This window comes from Pomacea canaliculata, linkage group LG8, assembly GCF_003073045.1.
Source record: "Pomacea canaliculata isolate SZHN2017 linkage group LG8, ASM307304v1, whole genome shotgun sequence".
Taxonomy (NCBI): domain Eukaryota; kingdom Metazoa; phylum Mollusca; class Gastropoda; order Architaenioglossa; family Ampullariidae; genus Pomacea; species Pomacea canaliculata.
In genome coordinates this window covers 23004372-23019819 of record NC_037597.1, presented here as the reverse complement: position 1 = coordinate 23019819, position 15448 = coordinate 23004372, and the positions used below count along the sequence as shown (strand labels likewise).

The window sequence follows — 15448 nt, the reverse complement described above, 5'->3', positions numbered from 1 at the left end:
AATATCAGAAAAACATTTGACTCACTTTTTTTGAACACATTCTTAAACAATGTCCTATTTAATGGTTAGTGTAATTAACCCAGATATTGGGGAAAAGTGAGTGGTTAGTGGTTACAACAAGCGCTGAGAATTAAAATTAAAAAAAAAAATAACATTCCGCTCTGAAAACATTTACTGCGATATTCTGGTAACAACACTAACAAACCTTTATATTATTATATTCCTCTGACCGAAAAAAAAACCCCCAAAACAAAACAAAACAAAACAAAACAAAAAAACAAAGCAAAACAAAAAAAAACCCCAAGCAAACAAAACAAAAATAAAAAATAAAAAATTAAAGAACAAAAACAAACAAAGCAAAACAAAATAAAAAAATGAAGAAAAAAGAAAAAACAAAAACAAATAAACAAAATTCGGCGCAGCTGCCGATAAGCCTCGTTCTGGTTTCTCCGTGTCTCCCAGCAGGCCATTTGTAGCAGGAGACAGCCCTTTAGGAACCGATCACCCCGTGCCTATTTGCCATTTGTCTCCGCACTAGCGACTAGGCAAATGCCAAAGGTCAGAGTCTATATTCTAGACACATTCTTTACTCCTTGTCTCCAAAAAAAAAAAATAAAAAATCCCGACAGAACCAGAGTTTTTGCACCCAATGATTCCCCATTATGTGACTACAACTCCTCGACTCGCATTTTTTTCCCATTAGTGCTCCGTCTTAAAACTCGCATCTTATCGAACTTTCAAAAATAAAAGGCACTTATCCCCGGTTCGTGTTCTCCGTCCCTCCCCCTACCCCCTGAACAGCTAAACACAATTTTATTCCCAACAGTATTTTTTTTATTATCAATAACATTTTATACATTTTTTGTGGCAAGGATACCCGCGTGTCACCCATAATCTCAAGCAGAAACAGTTCATGCACCGAGGACCCGTCGAGGTCTCGGCAGGATTATTAAGCGGCCATTCTTCCGGTCCGCTAAACCGCAGAAATTGGACGGCCTGACGAGCTGCTGCAGCGCCGCATCCATGCCTGCAGCAGCAGCAGCAGCAGCAGCAGCAGGAGGGTGGGCTGCGGTGACGCAGACAGCTAACAAGGCAGGCTGGCGGCCGGAGACGCACCGCCGTCCAATTAGGCGACAATTATCGGAACACCTTTTCATCGGCCGCCTCGCCGTGGCAGGACAAGGAGTCCTTGGCGAGCCTCCGCCATCCAGACCTGCCTGCCTCTGTGTTAGTGATCTACTTCTCTTCCCCATCCCCGTCTCAACTCAGGGAGAAGCTACTCACAAGGAATGCGTTTTCATTTTTTTTTTTTTAAGGCGGGGAGGGGCTTGCAGTGATAGAGGAGCGGAAGAGAAAAATGCCCGGATGAAGGCGAAGCTAAGAGATCTTTGAAATGAACAATAATTATGGCCATGGTGATGGGTAGTGTTATCAACAGGCCAGAGGCTGCAGTTGCTACGCACCTTGTACTCTAACCTGCGTGAGAGTTGTCCCCCAGCTTTCCTTTAAATATGTCCTTGACCTCAGCTTGACACCAGCCTGTCCGCACGTGAGCATCGACGCTGCACGAGGCGTTGATGACGGACTGGCAAACTGCCTGCATGGCCTTGCTGGCATCTTGTACTGTTCTCTTTCAGACAAAGCGACACTGTCCTGACCCCTTCTTTATTCTGGGGTTTCTCAAATATTTATATTCTGCGTGTCAAGTATTTATTTTGGAATGTTACTTTCTAATTTTTTTTTCCACGGACACACAACCGTGAGCATCATTTCAAGCCAGACTAGGTTGATGTCGTCGCCACCCGAGTTTCCTCAGGAACAAAAATGTGTCCACGCCATCCTTTGAATCCACCCCGCAGTACTTCAGAGACCTTCTGTTCTGAGATGTCGACGCGTTTGCCAATTATCCTCCCCTTCCCCCTACCCCCTCCCCACCATTAGTGAGACTATTCAAAGGTTGCTACACCCAGAACTCCATTGTTCAGCAGGCAAGGCAAAGACCTACTTCACCATTCTGTTGTTCATTTTGTTCGTCTTCGGCACTAACGGCCTAACGATCGCTCCCCTCTGCCGCCTGACGAACACGAAGGGAGGTAAGTCAATGCACGTATTAGGAGTATTTGCTCCTGATGACTAATCGACCCCCGAGTAACAAGAGACGAAAGACGGCAATCGGAAGAGTCTCCTCCTCCCCTTTCCCTCCCAGTGGTCGAAAGGAAATGTTCGACTCCGAGGACAGACTGTCGACACACAACACTTGCAGCAAACCTGACACCGAGTATGGCCGGTGACATGTGATCCAGGACCAAAACAAAACAAACTCACCTCTGATTGCAAAACGATACCTTTTCCCTCTTCTGTCACCCTTAGCAACTGAATATACAATACAAAATGACATATTAATAAAATAAAAGTTATCAAATGCTATAGTGGGGTTCATATACAGTCTCCCTGCAGTCCTCAAGAGTCAAGATGTTCAAACTCATGGACAGGTAGAAAAAAAGGTGAACTCGACTGAAGACTACGTGTTCTATTTTATAACCGACTTGTAAACACTTTGCCAAACTTGGTCAAACATTTGTTTATGCTGTGCACACAGAGATGACAGCATCACCCCTCCAGTGCGCACGACACGTCACTAGACACCAATTAGTTAACGCCTAGCAATTAATAAACAGACGATTAATAAAAACGATAAAAATTTTAGCTTCGCAACGACTTGAGAGGGTAATTAACTAAACTCTTAATAAACACGTGAGTCACGAAGGGAGAACACTCCTAACCCTTCCCTTGCTTCGTGACGTGACGTTCGTCATACACTCTCTCTCTCACACATTCGCTAAGACGTCACATCCTTCGCCATACTCTCGCCAGCTTTCTGTTTCTCCGTGATGTCACACACACTTCCTTTATGCCTCTCAGTCTCTCTCCTCGCGACAAACCACAATCACTGCCGCCGACAATCAACCCTCGACGACATCGTCGACAAGTGACGTCGCTTCCTCCATCCGCGTCGCTGCAACAAACAGATTTTCTACCAACACATGGCAAAGACGACTGCTTGGGTAGCGGACGTGTTTGCCGCCGCAAGATCCGCTTCCTCGCCGCGGTCATAGAAGTTGCCGCGCGGCGGACAGATCGCGCTCCTTCTCAGCTGCAAGCGGCGCGGCAAGGCGCGGCGCGGAAGTCAGATATCGCGCGGAGAGATTAGCGGCATCCTTTAAAGACTGCCGAGGGCTGGGTGATCGATGGGCTCAGCAGCGCGCCACTAGCCAGCCATCCACCCAGGTGCCTGCCAACACGCGCACAGACTCCGGCACGACCTGAAGCTACGTCAATGCGACACTGCAGCAAGGTACAGCACGACACCCGGGTAGACCTACCGCCACCAAAAAAATAGAACAAAGCTTCGTTTACCTGGGAATACCTGCTGGACGCATACCCTGGCTTCCACAAACAAAATCAAATCGAGTAATAATATTTTTTTGAAAAAAAAAAGGCTAAGGGTTAAATGGCTGGGATGTGAAGGTGAAAGGGCACGGGTGATGGAGAGACTCAAGATAAGGGGCACGGGTGGTATGAGAGGCTCGTGAACTGCAGACGTAGGAGAGCGCAAAAAAAGCCAGTCGCCGGGTATGCGGAAGATGTACACCCGACACGTTGTGACATAACCCGGGTGCCGACATAACAAGAATTCTTTCAGATTCCGGTGTCTGAAAGGTTCTGTTGCTGCCTTTCTCCATGTTCTAACGCACGATCAAACCGTTCCCAAGGCACCTGAACCCAAGACAAATTATTGAGACGAGGCAGCATGTCATGTTTGTGTCCCACCCCACCACCATCACCACCACCATCACCACCTTGTACAACATCAACTATTTACACGTAGGTGTTAGCGTGTTAGCATGACAACAACCCTAGGCAAGAATAAATGTCGAAAGTACATCTACCCCGATTAACCCGGATTAAAATAAATATTTGCAACTCACCAGAACAGACCACTGTGCTTGTCTTCAACGTCGGCAGGATTCTTGAGAAATTTTCGAAGCTTTAAAAAAAAAAAAAAAAGGCAGACCTCCTTCCACGAAGCGCTCGAGACAACTCCAACACTAAGCACCGGGCGAGAAAAATGCTGGGCTTCCTTCCTTCTTCTATGGCGGGGATTTTTTTTCCTTCCTTCCACTGACGAGAGAAAAAAACCTTTCTTCCCGAAGCTTGGTGCCCCCCCGAAACTTTTGCACCTCCGGGTGGCTTAGCTAGCTCCCGCTTTTGTCAACCGTTGGGACTGCGAAGAAAAGAACGGTGCCAGAGGAAGACACAGTGCAGCTGTGACTGACAGGCTCGTCGGCGAAGTCTGAAGACCCAACCGTCTTCCTCTCTCTCTCTCGCGCCGCTCGTCTCCTCTCTGTGCCGGCAGGCGAGACAAGAAGCACGAGGGGTCCAGAGCTTGGATACACCGCGAGCTGTGGCGGCACACACCGCGCACTCTCACCCACACACGGAGAGGAAGAGAGAGAGAGGAAGAGAGAGAAAGAGAGAGGATGGATTGGAGAGTAAAAAAAAAAAAAGAAAACCGGGAGAGTGGGGTTTTGGGCTAAGGGGAAAGCGGGAGGGGAGTGAGGGATGATGATGCTGCAGGAGAAAGCGGCTGAAGTAGCTCGCCGAGTCGATGGGGCGACATGCGCGCAGTTCCCCCCGTTTTGCGCGTGCGCAAATGTTGTGCGCGTGCCGCGATGTCGCCCACAGGATCGCGGCACGCGCCTCACTTGTGTCGCGCGATCAGGCGCCGAGGACAAGCTTTTGTGCATCGACACCCACCCGCTTTACTACTACCTCCACCTCCTCCCCAACAAACCTCCTCCCCAAGAAATAGTTGAGCATCGGCATGCCACTCACCACACTTTGTAACGGTAAACTCTCTCTCTCTACCCTCCTCCCCACTACCTCAGCAACCCACCTACTTGCTACACTATCACTTCCAGCCTCCGGGTACTTTCAGACGGATCGAGGCTGCAGAGATCCTGCAAGACATTTTGACGGCATCGACCAATAAAAATCTTTACGTGACGCCTACGTTGTTCAGTAGGACTGCTTTCTCCAGCGCCGCCATTTTTGTTCTTACCTCGTGCAGGTGGGTAGGTAGGTGACACCTTGTAACCGCCACTAGAAAGCACCGGAAAGACCGAGGTCTCAATGAAAGAGTTTTTATCCGATGAATGAGAGATGGAGGCGATGAAACCAGAGAGAAAATACTTCCGGTTACCAGAGGAAAAGTAGGTCAGTGTGGTGGAGACCGAGTTGCAAGAAATGTCTCACTTTCCAACACACTGTAAACTTTGTTACTGTGTTCTGAACATTAAACATAGCGAAAAATAATATTGTTTCTGTCAAATGGTGTGGTTTATTTTATGATATATCAATAGAAAAAATGGGTTTGAAGCAACACAAGCGCTGTTCTCTAGCCTAGAAGGTGTTAACCCTGACATATTTGAAATTGAAGATGGTTAAGGTTCAAAACCCCAAACACAATATATTCAGGTAGAAGATGAAAAAAGAATTCACAATACCACATGGCAAGGATCGTTGACTTTTGTCAATTTTTGCAGCAGGTGACTATTACAATATATGTTTGTGGGCTTACATACAAAAGCCTCGTGTTACCACTGGGGTTGATTTTCGCGTTTATTTGGGAATATTTGCTTATACGATTGTCGGTGCAAATAACAATAAGAAAAAAAAAGAGACCTTCCTCAGCACAAACTCACAAACACCCCCCTCAAAAAACAAAAACAAAACAAAAAAAAAAAACAACCAAACAAACAAAAAACTAAACAAAACAAAAAACAAACAAACAAACAAACAAACAAAAAAAACAAACAAAAACAAAAAACAACAACCAAGAAAGAAAAGAACAAAACACCAACTGGAGATATATTTTCGGGAACGATAATTTTCATTACCACGTTACTAACAACACACTGAGTCGCCAGTCACAGCCATAACAGCGGTTTAAAAAGATGAATTTGAAATACATTTATCAAGATACCTGTTCCTAAAAAATATAGAGCAGTTTATTGGGGTAGGCAGTACTAGATGATGTTTTCTAACTGGTTATTGTTGGTTGTGCTAAGCGTTCAAAATCATGTTCAGTTTCGAGAATTAAATTATTTAAAAATTTTGAATTAAAAAAAAAAATATTAAAACTATAGGAAAAAAACTTTGTGTCATTGAAATCAAGAAAAAATATATTGGTCTACCTACATTTCCTTTTGCTTATTATTGGTTTAAAAATCCGTTTGGAGTACCTACTGTCAGTGATTTGCGAACGAAAGTCAACAATTTGACCGTTGTACAATAGATAAGAAACAAACGTTTCTTGAGCTTGAAGAGAAGAAAAATCAGATGCCATAATGAACAAAGAGAGACTAATTTTATGTCTGGAGCAGTAACACCAGCGATTAACATTCGACCACACCGTCTGTCATCAAACAGGTATTCTTACTGACCTACAGGGGCTACTAGAAGTTACTGAACAGTTCTTCCCATCGTGAGAAAAAAATTGTTGTGACTCACTAGTCTTTAAGAAGATTTTACCATCTTGAGCCAAAAAATAAAACCACATATATATATATAAACACTACAGGCAAGAATTATCTAGTTATCCATTGACAGGAAATAAAAGAAAATAAAAAGAAGATAAGAAATACAAAGACAGGTTTCATACTGAACCATCTGCAGTCCAGCCATAACAATGCGCAGGGGCATGAAGGTGATGTTATAAACCAGTGGATATTTGTTAGATTGAAGAAATAAATATATCTTGTATCTTGAATCTTGTTGCACACAGACGAGTCCTGTCTCCCTGTGGCGATGTCTGGGCAAAGACTGGCTACCCACCCCACAGAAAAATTGCCTACTCATACCCAATTCTACCTTCCCACATTAGATAATCACACCAAATATTACCTACTCATACCAATGATTGTCTACCCACACCAAATAAAGACTGTCTGCTCACACCAGACAAAACTGTTTCCGGTTTGTATGCTCCACACCCTGTGCCAGTCCAGCTCTTTCGCCATTTCCCTCCCAAACCCGCCATTTGAATACAAGGTATAATCGCGTTTGCAAGTGTATCCAACACTGTGGTCACACAAAGTCGACACCGCCATCGGTTTTCCATGTCTGAAGATTTCCACTTCCTTTTTGCTGGTACAAAAATACCAACAATCCAATCGCCCGCAGCCACTGAAGCTGCTCCGCCCACGGGTGAGAGGCGTCACGTGACTGGCGGCTGGCGGTACCCGAGCAAACACACTTAATAAAGCTTTTATGCTTTTCCACAGCAAAGCTGATCGAAGCTCATTCTCGGTCCAGCTTCTGTGGACACTCGCCTGCATGATGGTCATTCCTTCGGCATCCAGCCTCCATGTCCCGCGTCATCTGTGGTGACTCCGACACATCTGTCCAGATTAACTCTGATACATCTCTCCTGATTAACTCCAGGTAGATATTTACTAATTAACTCGGGTACATCTGTCCTTATTAACTCCACACTTCATATACACAAGAGAAAAAGGTATGAGTCCCTTAGGTTGTGATTTGTAAGTGGTTCACTGTACCTACACGTCGCTTGGAAATAAATCATGTAGCATTTTCTGTGTGTGTTTTTAGCCTCCGGGCCGAGAGAGTTCTAATCAATGCATGAACTCACTTCCATGCATTTATACACACACACATTCATCGTCTGCCAAGTTCTCTACTTGTTTTTGAGTGTTTAATGCACTGTGACTGTTAAAAACGGCGTAAAAGGATTTAAAATTTAAGTGGTTCATGATCGGGTTGGGAGGGAGAGAAATCGCTGAGGCCAAATCACCGGGTGAGTAGTTGTATAGAAGGAGTGAAGACTGGCCAGGGTGATGCTGGTGGGACTCACCTCCACTCGGGTGTCGTTGGAGTTGGGTGGCGAGGGAGGCAGCCCCGGGGTGGGTGACGTAGTGCCGGAAGAAGTATGGCTGCGGCACCAGAGGTCGATGCAGAGGAACGGTCTTTGGGCGGCTGTGGTTGTGGCTGTGGCTGTGGCTGGGGAACTCAGCTAGGATCTCGGCCTGGTTGGGGTTGCGGTAACTTCTGGAACAAGACAGAAAACTGAAGTGAACACTACTCAAAGCCAAAGCACATTGTATTCGAGACTAAAGCCCTCTAATGAACAGGCAGAGAAAGACAATTAATGAATAGACATCACAGAAGAAGTGGTTGGACCTTCAGATACTACGATGCTCCTGGTGCTAGAGGTAAAACTTAAGCAAATAATTCTCGACTTGACAATAACTGACATACTTCCATGATTATTGTCACCACCACTAAAGGAAAAGCTTTTTTTAAAAAATAGTCAACCAGCTATACTAATCATCTATCTTCATCATTACATCTCAAAAAAGTCAGCAAAGAAAAGCAGAAATGATCAGGCATGAGCTAGAATAGTTGAAAATATATAGTTAAGGCTTTACATATGAAATCGCTAACAAAAGATAAATAAAAGTATGGAGATAAAGACAACATGCACAAGCGGGAAGCTTGGTGTATTTTCTTAGTTTTATAATATATCACGTGATTCATTGTTACTATAACGCTGTAAGAGAAGTTAGGCATCATGTCAGGAAACAAACAAGAAACAGGCAAACAAAGAACAGAATCAAACAAACAAACAAACAAACAAACAAACAAACAAACAAACAAACAAACGAACAAGAAACCAAAAACCACAAAAACAGAACACTATCACTAATTCCTAACACAAACCCAGAAAACCTCCTTCCCAGTTCTTACAACAAAATACAAACAACCACTTAGGACTGCCCATCAAGACGAGCTCTCACGAGTCTCCAACAAGATACAGACAAGAGTTTATGATAGAACATGGTCGAGACAAACAACTCTGACTGTTCAACAGTAAACTGTTCTGGCAGTCCCACAAAATATTGACAAGATACAAATGAGAATTATTTACAAGCAATCTGCGACTGTCTACCAAAATAGCATCAAGATATAACATACAGGACTTTTCCAACAATGTCCATGCTCTCTTCCGACTGTCTAACAACAAACACAAGCTTAACGACTTCTCAACAAGATTCGTTGAAAGACTGGGAACGAGCTTATTGCTCACAGTTAACAGACCACCATCACACGACAAAGAAAAGCGATGAAAACATTTCAGTTTAACACTTTCTCAAACACACAAAAACCAAAATGGAACTTGGAAAGTAGACAAAACAAAAAAGCTTTCCATCGCCGGCCCTTGAAATGTCAGACATGATTGGAAACACTACGAGAAAGTGAGGCATTGAAAGTCTGAAGAAAGGAATGGACGATTCTCTCACTAAAACAATTTTTCTTTCGGAGCTCAGATTTAAAAAAAAAACTCCCGACATTTTTGTTGTGTGGCCGGCCAAATCAAGGGGTAGTGGAGGCAGGGCTGGGTGCACTTCGATGTGCATGTGGATGCTGCACGGTTAACGGGCTGCACGTCCCCATTTCCTGTCTCTTAATGTTGCTGGAGGGAGGTATGTGGTATCTGTCTGCCATTTTATTGCCCACTCCAGAACAGCATTCCTCTTCACCGTTGCTGCTAGACCTGGATACACAACTCGGTGGGTAGGTGGAGGTAGGAAGGTGAAGGGGCGGAAACAGGATGGAAAAATCGCGGCTTTGTAACAGTCCATGATTCTGTTAATTTTCGAATACAATATTAACTTTTCTTGAAATTTTATTTTAACTTTGTCTTAACGAACAGACAGCCACTGTTTTACGAAAAGAAACAGTAGAGAATTTTGCTGTTCGACCAGTTCAAGGGTTATCTGTTTTCTGACAAAACAATTGATCTTACGAGGCTCTGAAAAAGAAGTTTCAGTTCATAATTTAAAAACAAACCTTGAATGCTTTATCTCAGTAACAACTGCTTTGTTATAAATAGGTTCGATTCCACTGTACACCACAACAAATATGAGTAAATATCGCTTTTTAAAATGTTTTTTTTTCACATCGAGTGGAAGTAACCCGACTTGACCAATGGATCGTCTATGAAGTCTCATGCGACTGAAGGGCCAAAACCATTTTGTTTTCCCTTCGCCTTTTAAGAAACAATTCGAGAGACGATGGGAGTTTAGGTGGCGAGAAATGTCAGATAATTTATTTACCAGCATCATCGTAAAGCATACAGACAGCCTGCTAGAGTTGATAACCGAGGTTTGCTGGAGGCCGCAGGGACCGTGTCTTGCCGCTGGTTTCTTGAAGACCAGACAATAATAGAGTGAAGGCGATGTTGCTCTTCATTCATTACACAATGGAGCTCTCGTAACTGCGCAGGTTATTACAGAACCGAGAAAATAATAGGAAAAATTTGGTTTCGGAATTTTCTCCAAGGACGGTTTTATCTCCACTTCCTCTTTTATATCGGGACTCGTCTCGATTCCCCTAACCCCTCCTAACCCCCCGTAACCCCCCGGGGTCTACCGTTCGCACCTTTCCTTCTCCATTTTATCCCCATCGCCTCAGATTAATGCCAGTTCTGTGCTTCAGATTTTATGAATTAAAAACCATTCACCAAACGTTCAAGAAAAGGCCTTTCATTCTGAGAGATAAAGTCACAATGCCCGTATGTACTATACCGACAGAGGAGTCTTTATGGAAATGTTTTATTATTGGTTGTTCGGTTTTCGTATCACAATATTCTTCTACAAAGGTGATATACTGCTAGTCCTCTCTAACCCAGCACGCACTCGTACATGCACTTAATTAGGTTGTCACGTGACTGATTATCCATCTTTTTTCTCTTTCTGTAAATCTTCTATCCACGAAAATAGTCATACGACTAGACAGCTCGCATTAAGCAGCGACTTAACTTTACCACGCAGCCACCCAGTCATCCAGCCACCCAGCCACCCAGTCATCCAGCAATCCACCCACCGAGCCACCGAGCCACCCAGTCATCCAGCCACCAGTCACCCAGCCACCCAGCCATCCTGCCACCCAGCCACCCAGCCATCCTGCCACCCAGCCACCCAGCTACCCAGTCATCCAGCCACCCAGCTACCCAGTCATCCAGCCACCCTGCCACCCAGCCACCCAGCTACCCAGTCATCCAGCCACCCAGCCACCCAGCCACCCACTCTTGTCATCATACAGAGATGCGTCTGGAGCAATCATCCTCAACTACAAGAAATACCAAACAACCGCCTTTAAAAACAACATGGCGCCGACTATCTGAAAGGTCAGACGTGACGTAATCAGAACACACGCACACGATGAACGCGCCAATCAGCGGAGAAGAAAGTGGACGTCATAGCAACGTGATCTCGACGAGAATCTCGCGTGGCGCTGATCGCCAGACATTTTGCGCTGATTTAAAGTGCAATGAAACGCAAGAAAAAAGTCCATCATTTCATGAGCGTAAACAGTTACACAAAGAATGGAAAATAGAAGATAGGTGGCTACATTTCCTGCAGACGGAGAAAATTAATTCATCCGTTCGTCCCTTGACTGGTAGAGGTCGCTGGGGAGAGGAGAGAACTTGGATAGATGCGGCAGCAGACGAAACTCGCCACTGAGGTCTGTCTTGGGCGATGATGGTGATTAGGTCCTGCAAGGGATGACCAGTCTTTCACGTTCATGATTCAGTTCCTCCTTTGACCCCCGTGGGGTCGACCTCCCTCCACTTGACTGTTGCAAGAAAGGATTCCTGGCATCTTACGAGTGAGGTCATTATTTCGTACAAAGTCTGTGCGAGATCCGAACCAGCCTCCCTGTTATTGAAAGCCTGGATTCTCCTCTCCACTAGCAAAGTCCACGACTTACATCCGTAAAGAAACATCAGTACTTCGAGGGTCTTGGACCTTGTACTTATATACTTCTACTGATGTTATGGCTGCGCCAGACCCTGTCCAGCCTACCCATTGTTGTTGTTGCACTCGAAAAATAAGGGACACTGGAGCAATGACGTCCACAGCACTACCCACTACCCATACCCACATACCCCTCCCTGTATTTTACGAAGCCCTAACAGCTAAAACGAGGTTATCATTTTGTCGGTTACGATGTTAAAGGTTCCTTAAAAGCCTCTCAGTGTGAAAAGTGCTGATGTCAAAAACAATTTTTGGATCCTTGTGGCTATCAAACTCAATTTACATGCGCGCACGTGTGTGTGGGGTGTGTGTGTGTGTGCACGTGAGCGCATGTATCTGAGCCCCATCTCTCTCTCTCTGAGCGCGTAAATTATAAACGAGTGAATGAATATAGACTACAATAAATGGGTGCTACTTTATTGTGTGAAACATAAAAGGAATGAAATAAGAACTCTTGTTAATTAAAAAGACACGACGAGGTTGCCATATGAGTGTGTGGTGGAATAGGTGGTTTACACTGAGCCAGCGACTAAGGCAGCCAGCCCTGTAAACAGAGAAAGAAAAGAGTGCCCGAGACGAGATCTGAACCCAGGACAGCCAACCCTCACTGTCTCGGTGACAGGCGCTCACCGTTCAGCCAACGGACCGTCCACACAGCACAGGAAACATTGCATGAACAAAGATATTACAAAATGGTAGAAACATACTAGTTTTTTCAGCCACAACATTTCTGTTAGTACAGGATTATCAAACTACATGTAGAGGTTTTCCTTTCTTCTCGGTCAAACCAAGGCGGCGTTTTCCATTCAGATGAATAACATGTGCCGTTTATTGCAGAGAGGTGGGGAAGGGGAAAAAAACCGGGAAGAAAAAAAACACACCTCAAATAATATTCAAGTTTGCCTATCATAATTAGTCGACGATTTAGTCGATTGTGTCAGACCCCACCTATTTAAAATAGTCTCGTGAACTGTTTCAAGTGATGACAATCGTGTTATTCAATGTTTACAATGATGACAGAGAGTCGAGTTATGACAGGCGATTGGCAAACTACAGGTCCGATAAATGTACACGGTCGATTGCAGCGGTAGATGCCGTATCCATGACAACAGTCACATAAACCTGCCTCATAAAAGGGGATTAAACGTGTCAAACAGCAGCCGCCCAAGCCTGGATACGACGGACCCATCCTCGTCTACCTCCGTCACCCCGTTATAAAATCCATATACCCGAAGACGGGGGAGATTTGAAACTCCTCCCACCCCACCCCAACCTGGTTCACCATCCTCCTTGAACAACAAACTGTTGGTAGAAACATGTTGGACATCCAGGTCAACGCCAAGATTGTCGAGAAATCGAAGGACTCGGGGCCAGGAGCGAAACACAGTTCGAATTTTAAATACATTTAGGTTTTACATGTAGTTAAGAAAATTTTTACAGAATGCTTCTAAACTCGGTGCACAAAACAGGTTTAGAACATTTGAAACTAAAATTGTTTAAAATAAGATAAATTCGCTTCCACAAAATAGTTCTAAAGTTTAGACATGTTGTGCAACTGATCGTCAAAAAGTCAACAACTCCCGATGGATGATGGTCCTGGCTGTGAAGATGTCAGACCCTCCCAGCAGACACCTTGCTCACTGAGGGCGGCAAACGTTTCTGTGATGAGAACTTGCGGACTCCTGTCTTCCTACTCCCCACTCACTCACTTGCCAGATGTTCCTCTCGCCATCATTAGCTGTTCGTCGCAAAGGTCGTTTCAACAGGAGTCACGCGCAAAGCAACAGATGGCTGCGATGTAATCCCTTCTCCCCCACTCTCCATCATCGCTTATTTTTTTAAGGATTGAAAAAAAAAAACTTTCTCCCCACTTCATCCCCGGTTACAAGCGATAAAACATCGGTCGTTAAGCAGTCACGTGTTCTAGATTCTCCCGCACGGGGATTAGGATCAGGTATTGAAGTTCGCCTGGGTTCGATCCTTGATGATGTAGGGAGTGTTTATTTCCAAGCTTTTATAAAGATACAAGGTAGGAGGCTGAGGTGCTTTGGAGGATGCAGGAAAGGACCGCAAACCTTTGTTCTAATGACTGGATAAATCGAGGTGATCGCTCTTTCCATTCTCAAGACGGACACCTGTAAACATTGTTATGCGCAGGTCAAGATCAGCAACACTGACGTCACGATTGTACATGGATACGGTTACTTTGTGAAAGTACCAGCCAATGGGAGAACTGGGAATGTGGTGAACGGTGCACCAACGTGACGTAGTACATCTATCAGCGCTCGTTGATAGAATCGAGTGCTTTGCTAGCGGATAATTAATTAACGAATCAGTTTTGGAAGCTGAAATTTACAGGTTAGGTTTATATCACCTGTATCTACCGATATCTGCAAAAAGCGCGAACCATTCAGGTTGGTCTTTCAGGTGAGGTCCTGCCAGCCCAAGTCTTTCGGCTCAGTTTCCCCGGTGCTGGCTGGTGTTCATGTGAAGACTTGACAATGAAATATCCGGTCTCATGCAACCGACTTAATGAACTGTATGAACTATATGAACTTTACTTAACTAAGCCGACTTGCTAATTAAGACCAGTGATCTAAGACTTGTTTTTAAGACTTCAAGCCTCAGGAGACTTAAGTCAGAAGAAGACACAGGCAGGAAAAAGAAAGAAATGAAGTAATGAAAACAGAAATGAAAGATGAAAGGAAGAAAAAAAGAAAGAAATGAGATCATGAAAGAAAGGCATCAAAAGACAAATAGGAAAGAAAGACAAAAGGAATGAAGGAAGAAAAGAACAAAACAAAGGACAGATTAACAAACTGAAAAAATGAAGGACAGACACAAAGAAAATGAGAGAAAGTTAAAAAAAATAAAGAACTGAAAGAATGATGGACAGAAAAAAGAAAGGAATGAAGAAAAGAGAAATAGAAAGAAAAAGTAGCGGATTTTGCTGGCATCATCACCCTGTCACCAGACCCAGTTTGCCCTCTGCAGGCGAAAATGAAGAAAATTAATGAGCGAGTGGCTGTCAATGGCAGGCCCTGACGACACGCTATGAGGGCCGCACGCGCACCAGCTGTACGCCGCACGAGCGGGCCGCGAGTGACGTTTGTGTACTGGCTACATGAGGGTAGAGGTAGGTGGGGTAGGGGCAGGCTGGGGTCGGGGTAGAGTGGGGTAGGGTGGAGTAGGTGGGGGGTGCTACGTTATTTCCTCAAGGCGTCAGCTGTTGCAGTCGCGTGCTCTCGTGTCGTGCTGTGGAGGGTGCGACTACGTCACGGCAAATCAAAGATGACTGCAGAGGTTGTAAACAAAAGCTGGCTTCACACGGTACGACATGATGCTAGCATCACACGGTGCGAGTATGTATGTGAGATCGTCCACTGAGCCGATCGTCTGCATCTAAAGATTTCTCTTCAGTTTCAGTTGACATAATTATTCCATCTTTTCTCCTCGTGGACGTTGGGAAAGGTTGTCAAGAAAAGCTCAGAATGCAACAACCATTGAATGGAAAATGAAGTCAAACATTTTTTTTTGCAGTCAGT

At 44.6% G+C, this 15448-nt stretch overlaps 1 protein-coding gene across 1 annotated transcript in view; it reads right to left on the bottom strand.

The window, feature by feature from the left end:
• The window catches only part of LOC112570444, a 62351-nt gene that overhangs the window by 24479 nt on the left and 22424 nt on the right, over nt 1–15448 (bottom strand). Inside the window, exon 7 of the mRNA XM_025248862.1 lies at nt 7937–8130. Within this exon, the coding sequence (XP_025104647.1) occupies nt 7937–8130 (194 nt within the window). The remainder of the gene's footprint in view (nt 1–7936; nt 8131–15448) is intronic.